This window comes from Erpetoichthys calabaricus, chromosome 5, assembly GCF_900747795.2.
Source record: "Erpetoichthys calabaricus chromosome 5, fErpCal1.3, whole genome shotgun sequence".
Taxonomy (NCBI): Eukaryota; Metazoa; Chordata; class Cladistia; order Polypteriformes; family Polypteridae; genus Erpetoichthys; species Erpetoichthys calabaricus.
In genome coordinates this window covers 45,743,438-45,757,353 of record NC_041398.2, presented here as the reverse complement: position 1 = coordinate 45,757,353, position 13,916 = coordinate 45,743,438, and the positions used below count along the sequence as shown (strand labels likewise).

Below are 13,916 nucleotides of genomic sequence, written 5' to 3'. Positions count from 1 at the left end.
ATTCCACAAATGAGTTACGTTAAGGTGGTATTCAACATATTTCAACAGACATGAATATTAAAGCTGACTAAATTAAAGATACGGCTGGATGATTCTAGGTTAAAATGAACACATTTCTGCACAAATAAATAGCGCCCAGTTTGTGTGGATGTGCTAAATCATGGATATGAATACTAAAGCTGTTTAATCAATTTCAAGCCTATCGAAGATGGAGCCTTTGTAAGCAACATCGGTGTGCAAGGAAGGAACCAATGCCAGTCTGTTTCAGATCACAGTTACTCAAACACCGAGATTACTTTAGAGTAGCCGGTTAATCTAACACGCATATCTTTGGGATGTGGGAAAATAACCAAAGCAATAGGAACAAAACATGCAGAAACAGAAGGAGAAGGAGCAAACTGCACACAATCAGTTCACAGTCCAGGACTTTAGAGCTGTGAGGCAGCATTGCCAGTCATTACACCACAGTGCTGCTGTAATATCCATCCATCCATCCATCCATTTTCCAACCCGCTGAATCCGAACACAGGGTCACGGGGGTCTGCTGGAGCCAATCCCAGCCAACGCAGGGCACAAGGCAGGGAACCAATCCTGGGCAGGGTGCCAACCCACCGCAGGACACACACAAACACACCCACACACCAAGCACACACTAGGGCCAATTTAGAATCACCAGTCCACCTGACCTGCATGTCTTTGGACTGTGGGAGGAAACCGGAGCGCCCGGAGGAAACCCACGCAGACACGGGGAGAACATGCAAACTCCACGCAGGGAGGACCCGGGAAGCGAACCCGGGTCCCCAGATCTCCCAACTGCGAGGCAGCAGCGCTACCCACTGCGCCACCGTGCCACCCTGCTGTAATATATTTTAATAATAATATTTAACTTTAATTATTTTCACACAAAATGCCTTATTCTTTATTATTCCTATATTGAAAGCTCAAATGAAATGAGGTGATCACTTCAACAGAGTAGTGTATACCTTCACTCATCAGGAGCACATTAGGGCAGAGGCTAGGATCTTGGAAGCTGATTCAGAGATACGGTAGTACATGTACAGCTTGTGGCCTCACTATTGTCAATACTACCAATGAAAGCTTATAGAGTCATTTTCTGCAACAGCAGGACACATAGAAAACACAAATTCTAAGGACAACCTAAATGTCAATTCAAAGTATACAAAAGATTCACTTTACAGGCCAAAAACTTTGTTTTACCAGGGAAAGAATAAATAACAAAATAATTTTCAGGATTCTAATGGCATACTGTAACATTGGAACTAAATAACAAATTTTGAAGGCTACAAAAAGACATAACAGCTCTTGGAAAAAAGTCAGAAGAGCAGCCAAGTGAATCCCAGGCTTAAAGACCATGTCCTGTTCTGACAGGCTAATGAATTTAAACCGATTTAAGTTTGGAACTAAAAAGGCTTAAAAAAAGAACTGTGCAGAAAGTTCACTGGTCTAAGCATCTATACCAACTGTATCAGCATATTTCTTTATAACAGAAGAAAAATATGTTAGATACATTAATTATCAAAAAAAATGTAAAAGTAAAATTTTTACATTCCTGCTAGCGACAGTTCTACAACTGTTGTTTTAACAAGATCGATTACTATAAAATCGATAATCAACATCTATAAAAATGTTGCCATTAAGTTATCTGCCAAGGCAATTGATTTATCCTTTCAAAGAAAACTGATACAGTACATACTGTATACTTTAGAGAGACTGAAAAGATAGATAGATAGATAGATAGATAGATAGATAGATAGATAGATAGATAGATAGATAGATAGATAGATAGATAGATAGATAGATAGATAGATAGATAGATAGATAGATTTATTTAGCACCTTTCCCCTGATCAACATACTTAACATTGTGCTCCTGAGGTTACCTAAAATACTGAAAGTGAGTATCTATGCCTTCTTCATACTAGAGATTAACAAGAATTTTAATAAACATGCCTGCAGCTAGAACACCATTTGATAATGAAGGTACACAGTTATTTCCAGTTAAAAATAAAGGTGCCTATTTTTATATAGGACTGCCATTAATTTCCTAAAGGACACTCCTAATATTGTAAATTCCTTAAATAAACAAAGAGCATGCAATAATTTGAAAAATGTCAAAATTCAGGCTGCAAGATAGTGATTCTGTCAAAGTCTATGAAGAGGAACCTTTGACAAGAAACACAAACTATTAGACTTCATATATTACTCAACAGAAATACTAAGACATCCAAAGAAAAAAAATCTAGAAAAAAGTTAATCTCTCAAGGTTCTACATACTGCAACTAAAACAAACCATAAATAAGTAAGCACACAAAATTTCATAACAAAATACCAGTGTTACAGCAGAGTATTACAAACTGTAATAGGCCAACCTAAACAGATGCAGTTAGAGTTTGGAGTTTATATAAAACAATGCCCAGGATTTATTAAAGATCAGCTGTTTTCAAATTAGAAAATCATTTAATGACCACACTTTAAACTATATGGTCATTCATATGTTTTCATTTTTTTTATTTCACTTTACATATCTCATTTAGAATCTCACCTTAGGAAGTCTCTCTGGGTCACCTGGATGTCTGGGAATAACTTTCTGTAATCGTTGAAATCCATAATCAATGGTGGGCTCATTCAGGGCTAGAAATAGAACAGAATGTTAGTTTATAAATGATCATGCTGAGAATGACTTTCATTGTGCACTGAAATATGAAATTTAACATAACATTATAATTAACAGAAGGGGTACATTTCAGTTAAAGAAAGACCCATTATTAACAAGAACATAGGAATAACATGAGAGAGTCTTTGATGATTTGTGTTTACCTAACCTAATCATCTTCAGGAACATGAAAGTCTAATATCTAGTTAAAACAGTTCAAGGTCGAGGGGTGCCAGAGACTTTCCTGGCAGTATTGGATGCAAGGAACTGAACAGTCCTGGAGAGGACCCAGTCTATAATGTGACTTACTCAGACACACACATCCTACAGCAGGGCCTGATAACAAACACAAACACACATACACAGCCCACTTGCATGGAATAAAAGTACTTCTGCAGCAAGGAGCACATCTCTTCAGAACATCCTGGGTGACAGTCTTTTTTTAGTTTTCTGTAGAGCCTATAGAGGCTCTTACACTGATTGAACTGCGTAAAACAGATGGCCTCAAAAATAGACTATGCTCTTATTTTTCTGCAGGTGTTCAGTATACATTTATTTCCCAGGTCCATGTGTCTCTTTGCTTTCTACCTCTGTTTACATTTCTGTCCCTCTTTTTTCTATCTTTTCAGATTCTTCTCACCATACATCATCATTCCAGAAATAACACAATGGCCTATTCTTCTTTTATTAATTATTAATACCATTAGTTTCTGCTGTTCAGTTGTGACTTGACTCTGAAATGTCAAAAAAGAAAAATGTGATTTTCCTAAAATTAGCAATTAAAAGTGGTAACTTGAAAGTGTGATTAGTTGGATAATAAATTCTCTTTCAAGAACTACATATTAAAAATCTAACAGAGAAATTATAAAAAATATGTAGCTTTTGGATAGATAGATAGATAGATAGATAGATAGATAGATAGATAGATAGATAGATAGATAGATAGATAGATAGATAGATAGATAGATAGATAGATAGATAGATAGATAGGCTGCTTATGATTTAAAAAATATATTACTACCATTCTTATATTTCTGCAGTGAAATGAATAGCAGATCAAACTATTTTGGTCAGTCAGGGTGATACTCTCAACTGAATTTGGAGCTTTGTGGCAAGTAGTGATATAATATTAGTAAAATCTGACAAATGTATAATAGCCAATTCACTAAAAAAATAGCTTGATGTACTCTAAGGGTCATTCTACTTTGAGGGAATAAGGGAGAGCATAATGGTGAATTCCTAGTGTGGGCTTTCCTACATGGACTGGTTCAAGCGCTCATTTCATTTTCAAGTTAGCGTACTAAATGTAAGGCATGGCCCCAAACAAGATGCTAGGGTTAACGGATGGTTTTGAATACTTCTCATAACTTTAATATTGATTAGGATTCTTGAAAAGCGATTAATTAGGGATCTATCTATCTATCTATCTATCTATCTATCTATCTATCTATCTATCTATCTATCTATCTGTCTGTCTGTCTGTCTGTCTGTCTGTCTGTCTGTCTGTCTGTCTGTCTGTCTGTCTGTCTGTCTATCTATCTATCTATCTATCTATCTATCTATCTATCTATCTATCTATCTATCTATCTAATATATAATGTTTTAAACAAAGTTATGTTTAAATATGTTATGATTACTTTCTTTCAAGAAAGTGGCAATAGTCCCCTAAAGTTCCGTTAAGCAACATTGACATTTTACAGGCCAAAGGTTAAAAGTACCTATTGCTGTCACTTGTTGTGATTTTGTGAGACTTTCTCTTTATTAACTCCAGGCCCAGAGCTTAACATACCACCTTAAGCTCAAGCCCACAGTATCACTTTCAGAAATTGTTTCAGACTAATTTGATTCCATTTTCTTCCCTCCCCTATATTTATTTTCATTCCCCCTGAATATGCTGTAGAAAGCGAGCCTCCAATTTCCATCCTTTTTCATACAGAAAAAAAAAGAAAGGGAAAAAAGGAAACGTGTTAAAGAAATTTCTCCATAATCAAGCCCATTAATCATAAAAGGCTGTCAAATTTGACTTTGGGGACAATTTGTCAGTCGGCTTGCCCACTCTGCTTTTGTCACACGCGCCTCTTGTATTTTATAAGGATGATTGACACTCCAAATACCAGAGAGCAGAATAGCTAGTTTACGCTAATATGCATAACTGGCGATTTCATGAATAAGAATAAGGGCGCACCAGCAAATCTGCCTTTTGAAAGCAGACGGCTGTGTGCCGCTACACCAAATAGATGTTATTACTGTTATAACAATATTTGTTTTCTTTCCCGAAATGGGCCTCCAAGCTGCTAAATCAAATTTGTTTAAGCTCGTTTGTACATAAGAGAAGAAAAGGCCTCAGAAGTCTCAGTGCGATTTCCGAGCCTGCACTCTTACAGCTTGCAAAGTGCTCTCATACAATGGAGAGGGGTCTCGGAGGTTAACTGCTTTCGAAGCCGAGTTCAGTGTGGGACGGGCTTTTCTGTTTCTGAGCACACTGGCCTCCCTGAGCTTTTTTGCTGTTTTTATTCAGCAGGTTGGAGTGGTTTAAATGTCTGACTGCCCTTAAGGAAGAAGCAGAAAATGAGAGAGAGGGGGAAGAAAAAAGAAAAGGCAAGCCTGCTTAGAATGGCAGAGGCCTCACTGACCCTACAAATTACAATACAAAATCAATAGACCAGAATGAGAACATTTTACAAAGTGTGTGTGAGTAGTGGGAAGTGTCTGACTGAAGGTTTTAGTTAATAATGTACAGAACGACCTGTACATGACCATGACTGCAGTTTTGAATATGCAGCATGTGTTACTAGGTATGATGCATAACTATTATTTCATATGCAACACTCCATCACAGGGCTCACTCAAGAACAAATCCACACCACAGTTTTTTTCTTAGCCATTTTTACAAAATTGTAACAAAATATGCAATTTGTGAGGATTTCATGCATTAGAAAGCTGAATTGGTTTAACTGTGACTATGTCACTTAATATTTTCATGTAATTGCTTACAGGCAGGTCGGCATGGTGGCACAGTGGTAGCGCTGCTGCCTCGCAGTAAGGAGACCGGAGTTTGCTTCCTGGGTCTTCCCTGCGTGGAGTTTGCATGTTCTCCCTGTGTCTGCATGGGTTTTCTCCCACAGTCCAAAGACATGCAGGTTAGGTGCATTGGCGATCCTAAATTGTCTCTAGTGGGTGTGTGTGCCCTGTGGGGTTTGTTCCTGCCTTGTGCCCTGTGTTGGCTGGGATTGGCTACAGCAGACTCCCGTGACCCTGTAGTTAGGATATAGCAGGTTGGACAATGACTGACTGACTGACTGCTTACAGGCAAATTCAATTTGACTTTCTTTGTTAGACTGAGTGAGAACAATAAGTTTTGAAATTACTTGCCAAATGATATTATTGGCTGAGGTGGGTTGGCACCCTGCCCAGGATTGTTTCCTGCCTTGTGCCCTGTGTTGGCTGGGATTGGCTCCAGCAGACCCCCGTGACCCTGTGTTCGGATTCAGCGGGTTGGAAAATGGATGGATGGATGGATCGATGATATTATTGGACATATTCTGCATCGTTTGTATACACATTCAAACATCACACACACATACAAACACACATGTTCACTCAGTGCCCACCTTTTAGACACATTTGCTTGTTAATGCAAATAACTTGCTCCTCTGAGCAGTGAATCACATGACTGCAACTCAGTATATGTAGCATGCACTCATGGTGAAGAGGCTTGGTTTCTGCTTGAACAAACATTAGAATCGGACAAAGCTCATGATGTAAGATGCTTTGACTGCTGTCTGATTGTTAGTCATGGTGATCCCAGCATCACAGGAGCGGCTGCCTCCTTGGAATTTTCACACACTACATTCTCGACAGTTTACAGAAAATCCAGTGAGTGGCTGTTCATTGGGCAAAGGCACATTTGTTGATGAGAGAGGACAGTGGAGAATGGCCAAACTTATACAGAAGGGGAACACGATAACACCACATTGGATTCTAATCCTGTTAGCTATGAACAGGAAGATGACGTTACACTGGCCACGTAACACTAAAATTGCAAGATAAAAGACTGGAAAAACATTGCTTAGACAGATGAATCTTGATTTATTCAATGACATAAAGATGATAGGATCAGAATTGGCATAAACTACATGAATCCATGCATCTGCCTTGTATTTTGTCAACAGTACAGGCAGATGGTAATAGTATAATCAGGGGTAGATCTACTATGAGACTTATCCCTTATCCCAGAGGGGCCCCAGAAGAAAGTTTAATTTTCAACCATAACTCAAAAACTATAAGGTACAAGTAACTTTGACATGTGAGATAACCCAGTACAGCAATCTTAACCAAATCTGAGATGCAGTGATTAAATAAAAAAAAAAATTGTGGTGATCTGTTGTGGAACATTCCATACACCTACCAGAATGGGCCACCTCAAATTAGGACCCGAGTGCTGCTGTGCAGCGGGCAATGCCTCAGCACCACACCTGTTCTGATCTCCAACAGGCCTGACCCCACTGGATCTCTGACGGTTTTGACTCTTCCGGGGATGAGGCTCCCGAGGGCTTTCCCCCATCCCCTTTATAATATGAACAGCCTTCTTATGGGTGGCTGCAGCAGAGCTACTCCTGTGGGGAGTCCTGTCTGTCTCTTAGCTGAAGTTTTTTTTTTTTTTGGTGGCTGGAGTGCCAATCCCGCCACCAACCCCATGATTTCCCTGTAAGGCTGCAAGGCTAGATGCAGTTTAACGTTATACCCCAGGACAAACATTTATGTCACTTTTGACTCTTCCTATGAAGTCAGTATATGGATTGGGAGCTTTGGGAGGTCATTGGAAAGGGATGTGTGGCGCTCCAGATATCTTTGCAAAAGGACGAAGGTCCAAGTCTTTCTTCCTGTTTGGCCATATGGTTGCAAGACATGGATGCTATCCAGTGACCTGAGGTGAAGACTGGACTCCTTCTGTACTGTGTCTCTTCATAAAGTCCTTCGGTACTGCTGGTTTGACTTTGTGTCGAATGAGCGGTTGCTCACAGAGTCATGAATGAGGCACATTACCTGCATTGTGAGGGATCATCAGTTATGACACCATGGCCATGTGGTACGATTCCATGACGGTGATCCAGCTCACAGGATCCTCATTGTTGAGGACCCAAGTGGCTGGACCAGGCACCTGGCTGTGTCAGATAGATGGTTATTTCCGGAGGGTGAGACTGGACCGTGTGTCTGTCTGGGGTGTTGCCAACCAGGGTCCTGAGCTGTTTTGTCGTGTGGTGGGTGCGGCAATGCGCTGTACCAGTGCATGCTCCCCAACCTGAACTGACCTGTTGTAAAACAACCCACCGAAGAAAATAAAAATGGTTACCCAGACTGGTGGCGAAGGGGTCCCCATAACAGTTCAAGCTTCAGGATCCCAAAAATGTAGGTCTGCCACTGAGTGTAATGGTGCGGGCAATGCATTTTTGGAACAAATCAGGACATTTAATATGAGTTTTGAATGCCCCTGCACTTTTGCTGACTATGCTCATATTTTTTTTTTGTTATCAAGTCTACCTCTTTTACAAACTGATACTTAAAGTAGGATAAAGTGCTATGTCACAAAGCACTCATTACCTTAAACTGGTTCCAAGAACATTATAGGTTTACTCTAATGGCCTGCGCTGTCGCCCAGATGTCAGCCTAATAGAGCACCTTTGGAATGCTGGAATGGGAGATCTGTAGAATGACTATATGGTTAAAATCTTCAGAAGGAATGCTTTGAGAACTTTTTTGAATTCATAACTCAAAGAATCAAGTCTATTCTGTGAGAAAAAAAGGGTCTTGTCTGTATCAGATAAGTGCACCTAATAATGTTGTTATTGAGTATGCTGTAAATTCTAATACACACACAGATATATACAGAACCGTATAAACAGTACACTAACCTAAATTGATACAACAATGACTTTCTACTATTGGCAACAGAAAGCCAGAGTCTTATCTGAGAAAAATCATCTCACCAAGTTAGTCCACGACATGTTAGAGTCTCACATAAACTAACATCACTACAATGTAAAGTCTTGGAAGGATATTCACAGTCCAGCCTTATTGATTGAAGTTTGTTGGGAACAGAATAATTTTTGTAAAACACACCAAACAAACTACCAGCTACTTAGCATTGTTTCCTGTACTGCTTCCACCTTAATCCTTAATGACACACACAAATATATATATATATATATATATATATATATATATATATATATATATATATATATATATATATATATATATCTATATATATATATATATATATATATATACTATATATATATATATATATATATATATATATATATATATATATATATATATATATATATATATATATATATATAGTACATGTTGTTGCAGGGGGATGCGGCAGCCCTTCACAAACCCACTCTTAAATAGTTTTTCAATGGGAAAGAAACACATTCTTTCACTACTACTTTGTGGCAGCAGCTGCCAGCTTGCTGGCTCGCAGCACCACAACTTGCTCCCCGCGTAGGGCTACGAACATTTAAAGGAATGAGCCATGGCCATCTTGAGGTCTCTCACTATCCTGTCTCTCTTCCCCCAGATTTCCTCCACTTTTTGCCACTGCTACCAGCCTGCTGGAACCCCTTGATGAAGAAGACTTTGTGTTCTTTTGAGCAGGAGTCGGAGATGATGCGTCATGTTTGACAGCTGTTCCTTCTGAAGCTGGATCGCCTCTGTAAGAGACTTGTGTTTGTAACTGACAGAACAGCAATAAAGTTTCTACTCCTTGGAAAACCTGCTGAACTCTCCTGTGCAACTTTGTGACCCAAGCTTGGCAAGATATATATATATATATATATATATATATATATATATATATATATATATATATTATATATATATTTATATACAGTATACGATGGATTTTCCCATCCTCTTTAATCCAATAAGTTACAGATAGGTCAAGAATCCCAAAATCAATGCAGTATTTTGAGCACATAGAAATAAAGAACAGGAGAATCCATGGTGCACAACATTTTGCTGTCTTATTCAAGCCCTGGCATAACACCTTTTCCCCTACCTATATATTAGGTCCCACTGCTACCTTACAGATTCAGAATCTTGTGTCATATTCAGGTAACTGGAGTTTGAATGGTTCACCTTCAGGTAATCTAATTTATCGACTGATTGTTGCAAATTGGTCCCATGTGAGGTAGCCCTGCGATGGACTACTCACCCAGCCCAAGGTAGGTTCCTACCATCTGCCCAATGCTGTCGGTGTGTACTCTTACTTCTTGACCCTCTGTTTGACAGTAGATAAACAAACTGTTTAAAGATCATGATATGTTCCTTCATAATTATTATGGTATGGATAATTTTATTCAGATGTTAAAACATATGACTGAAAAAATGAAAAACTGGTTACACTACTATGATTCTGTATTCCAACACTTACCCTGTGCTGTTAATGGCAAGAAAGTGGTTCATCTGAAACATTTAAATTAATTGTGTTGTAGGAGCTGAGCTGAATAAGGCTAGTTCCATCCATCCATTATCCATCAAGCTATATCCTAACTACAGGGTCACGGGGGTCTGCTGGAGCCAATCCCAGCCTACAGAGGGTGCAAGGCAGGAAACAAACCCCGGGCAGGGCGCCAGCCCACCACAGATAAGGCTAGTTACACTACATTTTTTATTTTTCGCAGTTTTTTTGAAATTGAGAATATATTTTAATTAATCCAATTCAGCATGTCAGGCTAACATAAAATGCTTTGGGAGTTTCTGAATTGCTGTAAGTTTTAAACAATTATTTCCTTAGTCAGATTTATTAAAACAGAAAAAAAATTTACATGAAATAAAGCATTATGAGTGGGAACAGACGATTACAATCTCAACGTTTTCATGTGGGGAAATAAACCTATATGATCAATAAATAATAACTCTTCAGGAACTTTTGAAAAAGTTAATATACAGTAGATTTAATGGTAAGGCCTTTGTTTCAAATACAATATTGCAATATAAACACTGTCCCAAAGTCTTTGGCATAAACCTTTACACAACATGACTGCTCTTCTGTGCAGCAACATTGAGTATGTAAGTGACTGGGGCAAACGTATGAACTACAGGTTCAATACCTAAATCACAAAGCCATCCCACCTAAACAAGCTATAAGTCATAAAAAAGAGTTCAATTTGATTTTTTTTAATATCATTACGTTAACATCATTGCTATGTGACACATTACTTAAAAACTGCAAGCGACTGGGCATGAATTGTTTTTAAATTAATTTTAATTAAAAGAAAATAACAATCTATACAATCAAATTAAACTTAACAAAACCAAAATTCAACTGCCACCCAAAAGAAAGAAAGAGAGGAGAACCAACCAACAAATCAAATCTTTGAAGCAGCAAAGAAGGAAGAGTATATTTTTCTCACATATAGAAGTTATTCTACAATGTTATTGATTAGATCTTGCCATATTTTAAAAAGTTTTGAACAGATCGTCTGAGTGAGAATTTGATTTTTCCCAGTTTCAGATAGTAGATAACATCAGTTAGCCACTCACTTAAAAGAGGTGAGTTAGGATTCTTCCATTTGAGCAAGGTAAGTCTATATGCCAATAGTGAAGTAAAGGCTATTACAGTTTGTTTGTCCTTCTCTACTTTAAGCCCATCTGGAGATACACCAAACACAGCCATTAATGGATTAGGAGTGATTGTGACACCCAGGCTGTCTCATAGGCATTCAAAGATTATGTTAATTTGGTGCACACCCAAAACATGTGGCCCAATGAGGCTGGAGCTCGATTGCAATGTTCATAGGTTGAATCTTGCTCTGGAAATATTTTGGATAATTTTAATCGAGATAAATGCACTCGATAGAAAATTTTAAGTTGAATGATTGAGTGGTTTGCACATATGGTCCCAACTGTGCATATTCTGTGCATGGCTGCCTTCCACTCCTTTTCTGAAATGTTACGTGAAAGATCTTTTTCCCATTGTGCCCTGGGATCTTTGAAAGGAAGGCAACTTTAAAAATTTTTTACAAATTGTGGAGATGCTATCTGAGTCATCAAGACTGAGCGATACTTCTGGAATAGAACAAGGTGAAAGGTGAGAAAAACTGGACAGTTTCAGATTAGCAAAGTTTCTAGCTTGAAAGTAGTGGAAAAACCGTGTTGATGAGTAGTTCAATTTGAAGCTTAATTGCCCATGGGATGCAAGAACATTATTGATGTACAAGCCTCTAAATGTCTGAATCCCAGACATTTTCCAAGCATTAAATATTGCATATGTTTGAGAGGGTGGAAAAAGGTGGTTGTCATGTAGAGGTGCAACAGATACTTTATGAGCTTCTCTGTCTTAAAGTGCTTCCTACATTGGTTCCATATTCTGAGTGAATGAATTCACTGGTTTTCCTACCACATTCCCCCAAAATATACACATTAGTGAAAGTGTCCTATTGAGAGTTGGTTCCTCTCTTATGTCTAAACCTGCTTTGGCCACTGAGACATTGAGTTGGACAAATTGGGATCAGTTTATGGATAGATGGAAAGTGTCTGTCTTGTTTATTAAACATGGAACATAGTGTCATCAAATCCTGGCCCCTGTACTCAGTATGTGAATCGGCTAAAGCCACATAAACTGCCAAGCCATAGTTGCATTATATGGCTTCTAAACTGATGTACTTCATGCATGCTAAGGATGCTCAGCTGTACGTCAAAATCTGTCACAAAACACAAGCTGTATGCTAACAATTTCCCTTAGTAATGTCAGTGCTTAGTGCATGATGGAATTGCTTGTCTAAGTGGGCACCACTCATCCACCCATTGTCTCCACCCAGTTAATCCATCCCTGGGTTGCAAAGGAGTGAACTTAAATATGATTGAATTACTTAATGTGGAATATCCTGTACATTTCAAAAGGCCCAACAGGGTCACCTAGAATTTGATATTTTAACAACTCATTCCAATCTCTGGGTGAAAGAACTACACCCCTTTAGACACTGATGCAATTCTGATATACACATCTTAGCAGCTGCTGTTCCTTTATGACTTTCATCTCTGTCTCTGTCTCTTTATCTTTTTTTGATTTCATTACCCTTGGATGGATTACTGCAACCCTCTACTCTACGGTTTTCCTGAAAATAATATGAGCTGACACCAACTGGTTCACAATACTCCTACTAGAATTCTGAAATTTACCTGAACCCTCTCGATCACATGTTCATTCCAGTGACCAAACCACATTGGCCTGCTTCTCATGTTTTTAATATCCAGTCCACAAGTGATCTAAACTTTAAAAACAGACACAATACAATGCCTCCCTGTGCTGCTTACCACATAAAAAGCTGAGAGAAAACCAAGATCTTCTGCTGTCAGCTTTCTTGGTTTCCCAAAGCTTTTCTACTACAGTATTGATGCACAACCTCTCTGAAGTTCTCTATAAATTTCAATTGAAAACAGAACCTTCAGAATTGGGTGTTAGCTTATGTTATAAGTCAATGCCATACAATATTTCACATTAGTCTCTTTAATCAATATACTGTTAAATAGAGCAGTCCATGCTGCTTCTGTATACATTTCCTACAAGTTGATTATTTTCATAGTCTTTGGAAAGAGCGTTTTGTCAGAGCTCACTGAATGCAATAGACATACATGGCTCTACTGTGACCACTCAGCAACATGCTCACTACCTAAAGGTAAATGATGAGATTGTATCAGGAACAATAATAATTATAATAATAATTAATAATAATATTATATTGTTAATAATATTCCTGCATTGTCCTCTCCATGAGAACACATTATGAATTTCCCCTTGGGATTAATAAAGTATCTATCTATCTATCTATCTATCTATCTATCTATCTATCTATCTATCTATCTATCTATCTATCTATCTATCTATCTATCTATCTATCTATCTATCTATCTATCTATCTATCTATCTATCTATCTATCTATCTATCTATCTATCTATCTATCTATATGTATTGACTCAGACAGCTGAACAGTGACTGAAGCTCATTTCTTCCGTACCATTGATCAAATTGTGTCCCATTTTAAATCCTCACCTTCCACAGTTGCACTAGAGTCACCAGGCACATGTGCCATCAATTGACTACACAAATTCCATTCTCACTGAAACCGCCTTTCTGTATGCCGTTCTGGCCAGGCGTTAACATTACAATGCTTAGTCAAAATCAGATTATTCTCATGAAGACTGTGGGCAGCGTGACTGCTTTTCTTTG

General features: G+C 38.2%; 1 protein-coding gene across 9 annotated transcripts in view; it reads right to left on the bottom strand.

Annotated features, from left to right (window-relative positions):
• Positions 1 to 13,916, bottom strand: part of LOC114651655 (transcription factor COE3-like) — a 402,694-nt gene that overhangs the window by 62,832 nt on the left and 325,946 nt on the right. For all 9 annotated transcript variants that reach the window (XM_051928475.1, XM_051928473.1, XM_028801490.2 and 6 more), the window contains one exon: positions 2,563 to 2,651. In XM_051928475.1, the coding sequence (XP_051784435.1) occupies positions 2,563 to 2,651 (89 nt within the window). The remainder of the gene's footprint in view (positions 1 to 2,562; positions 2,652 to 13,916) is intronic.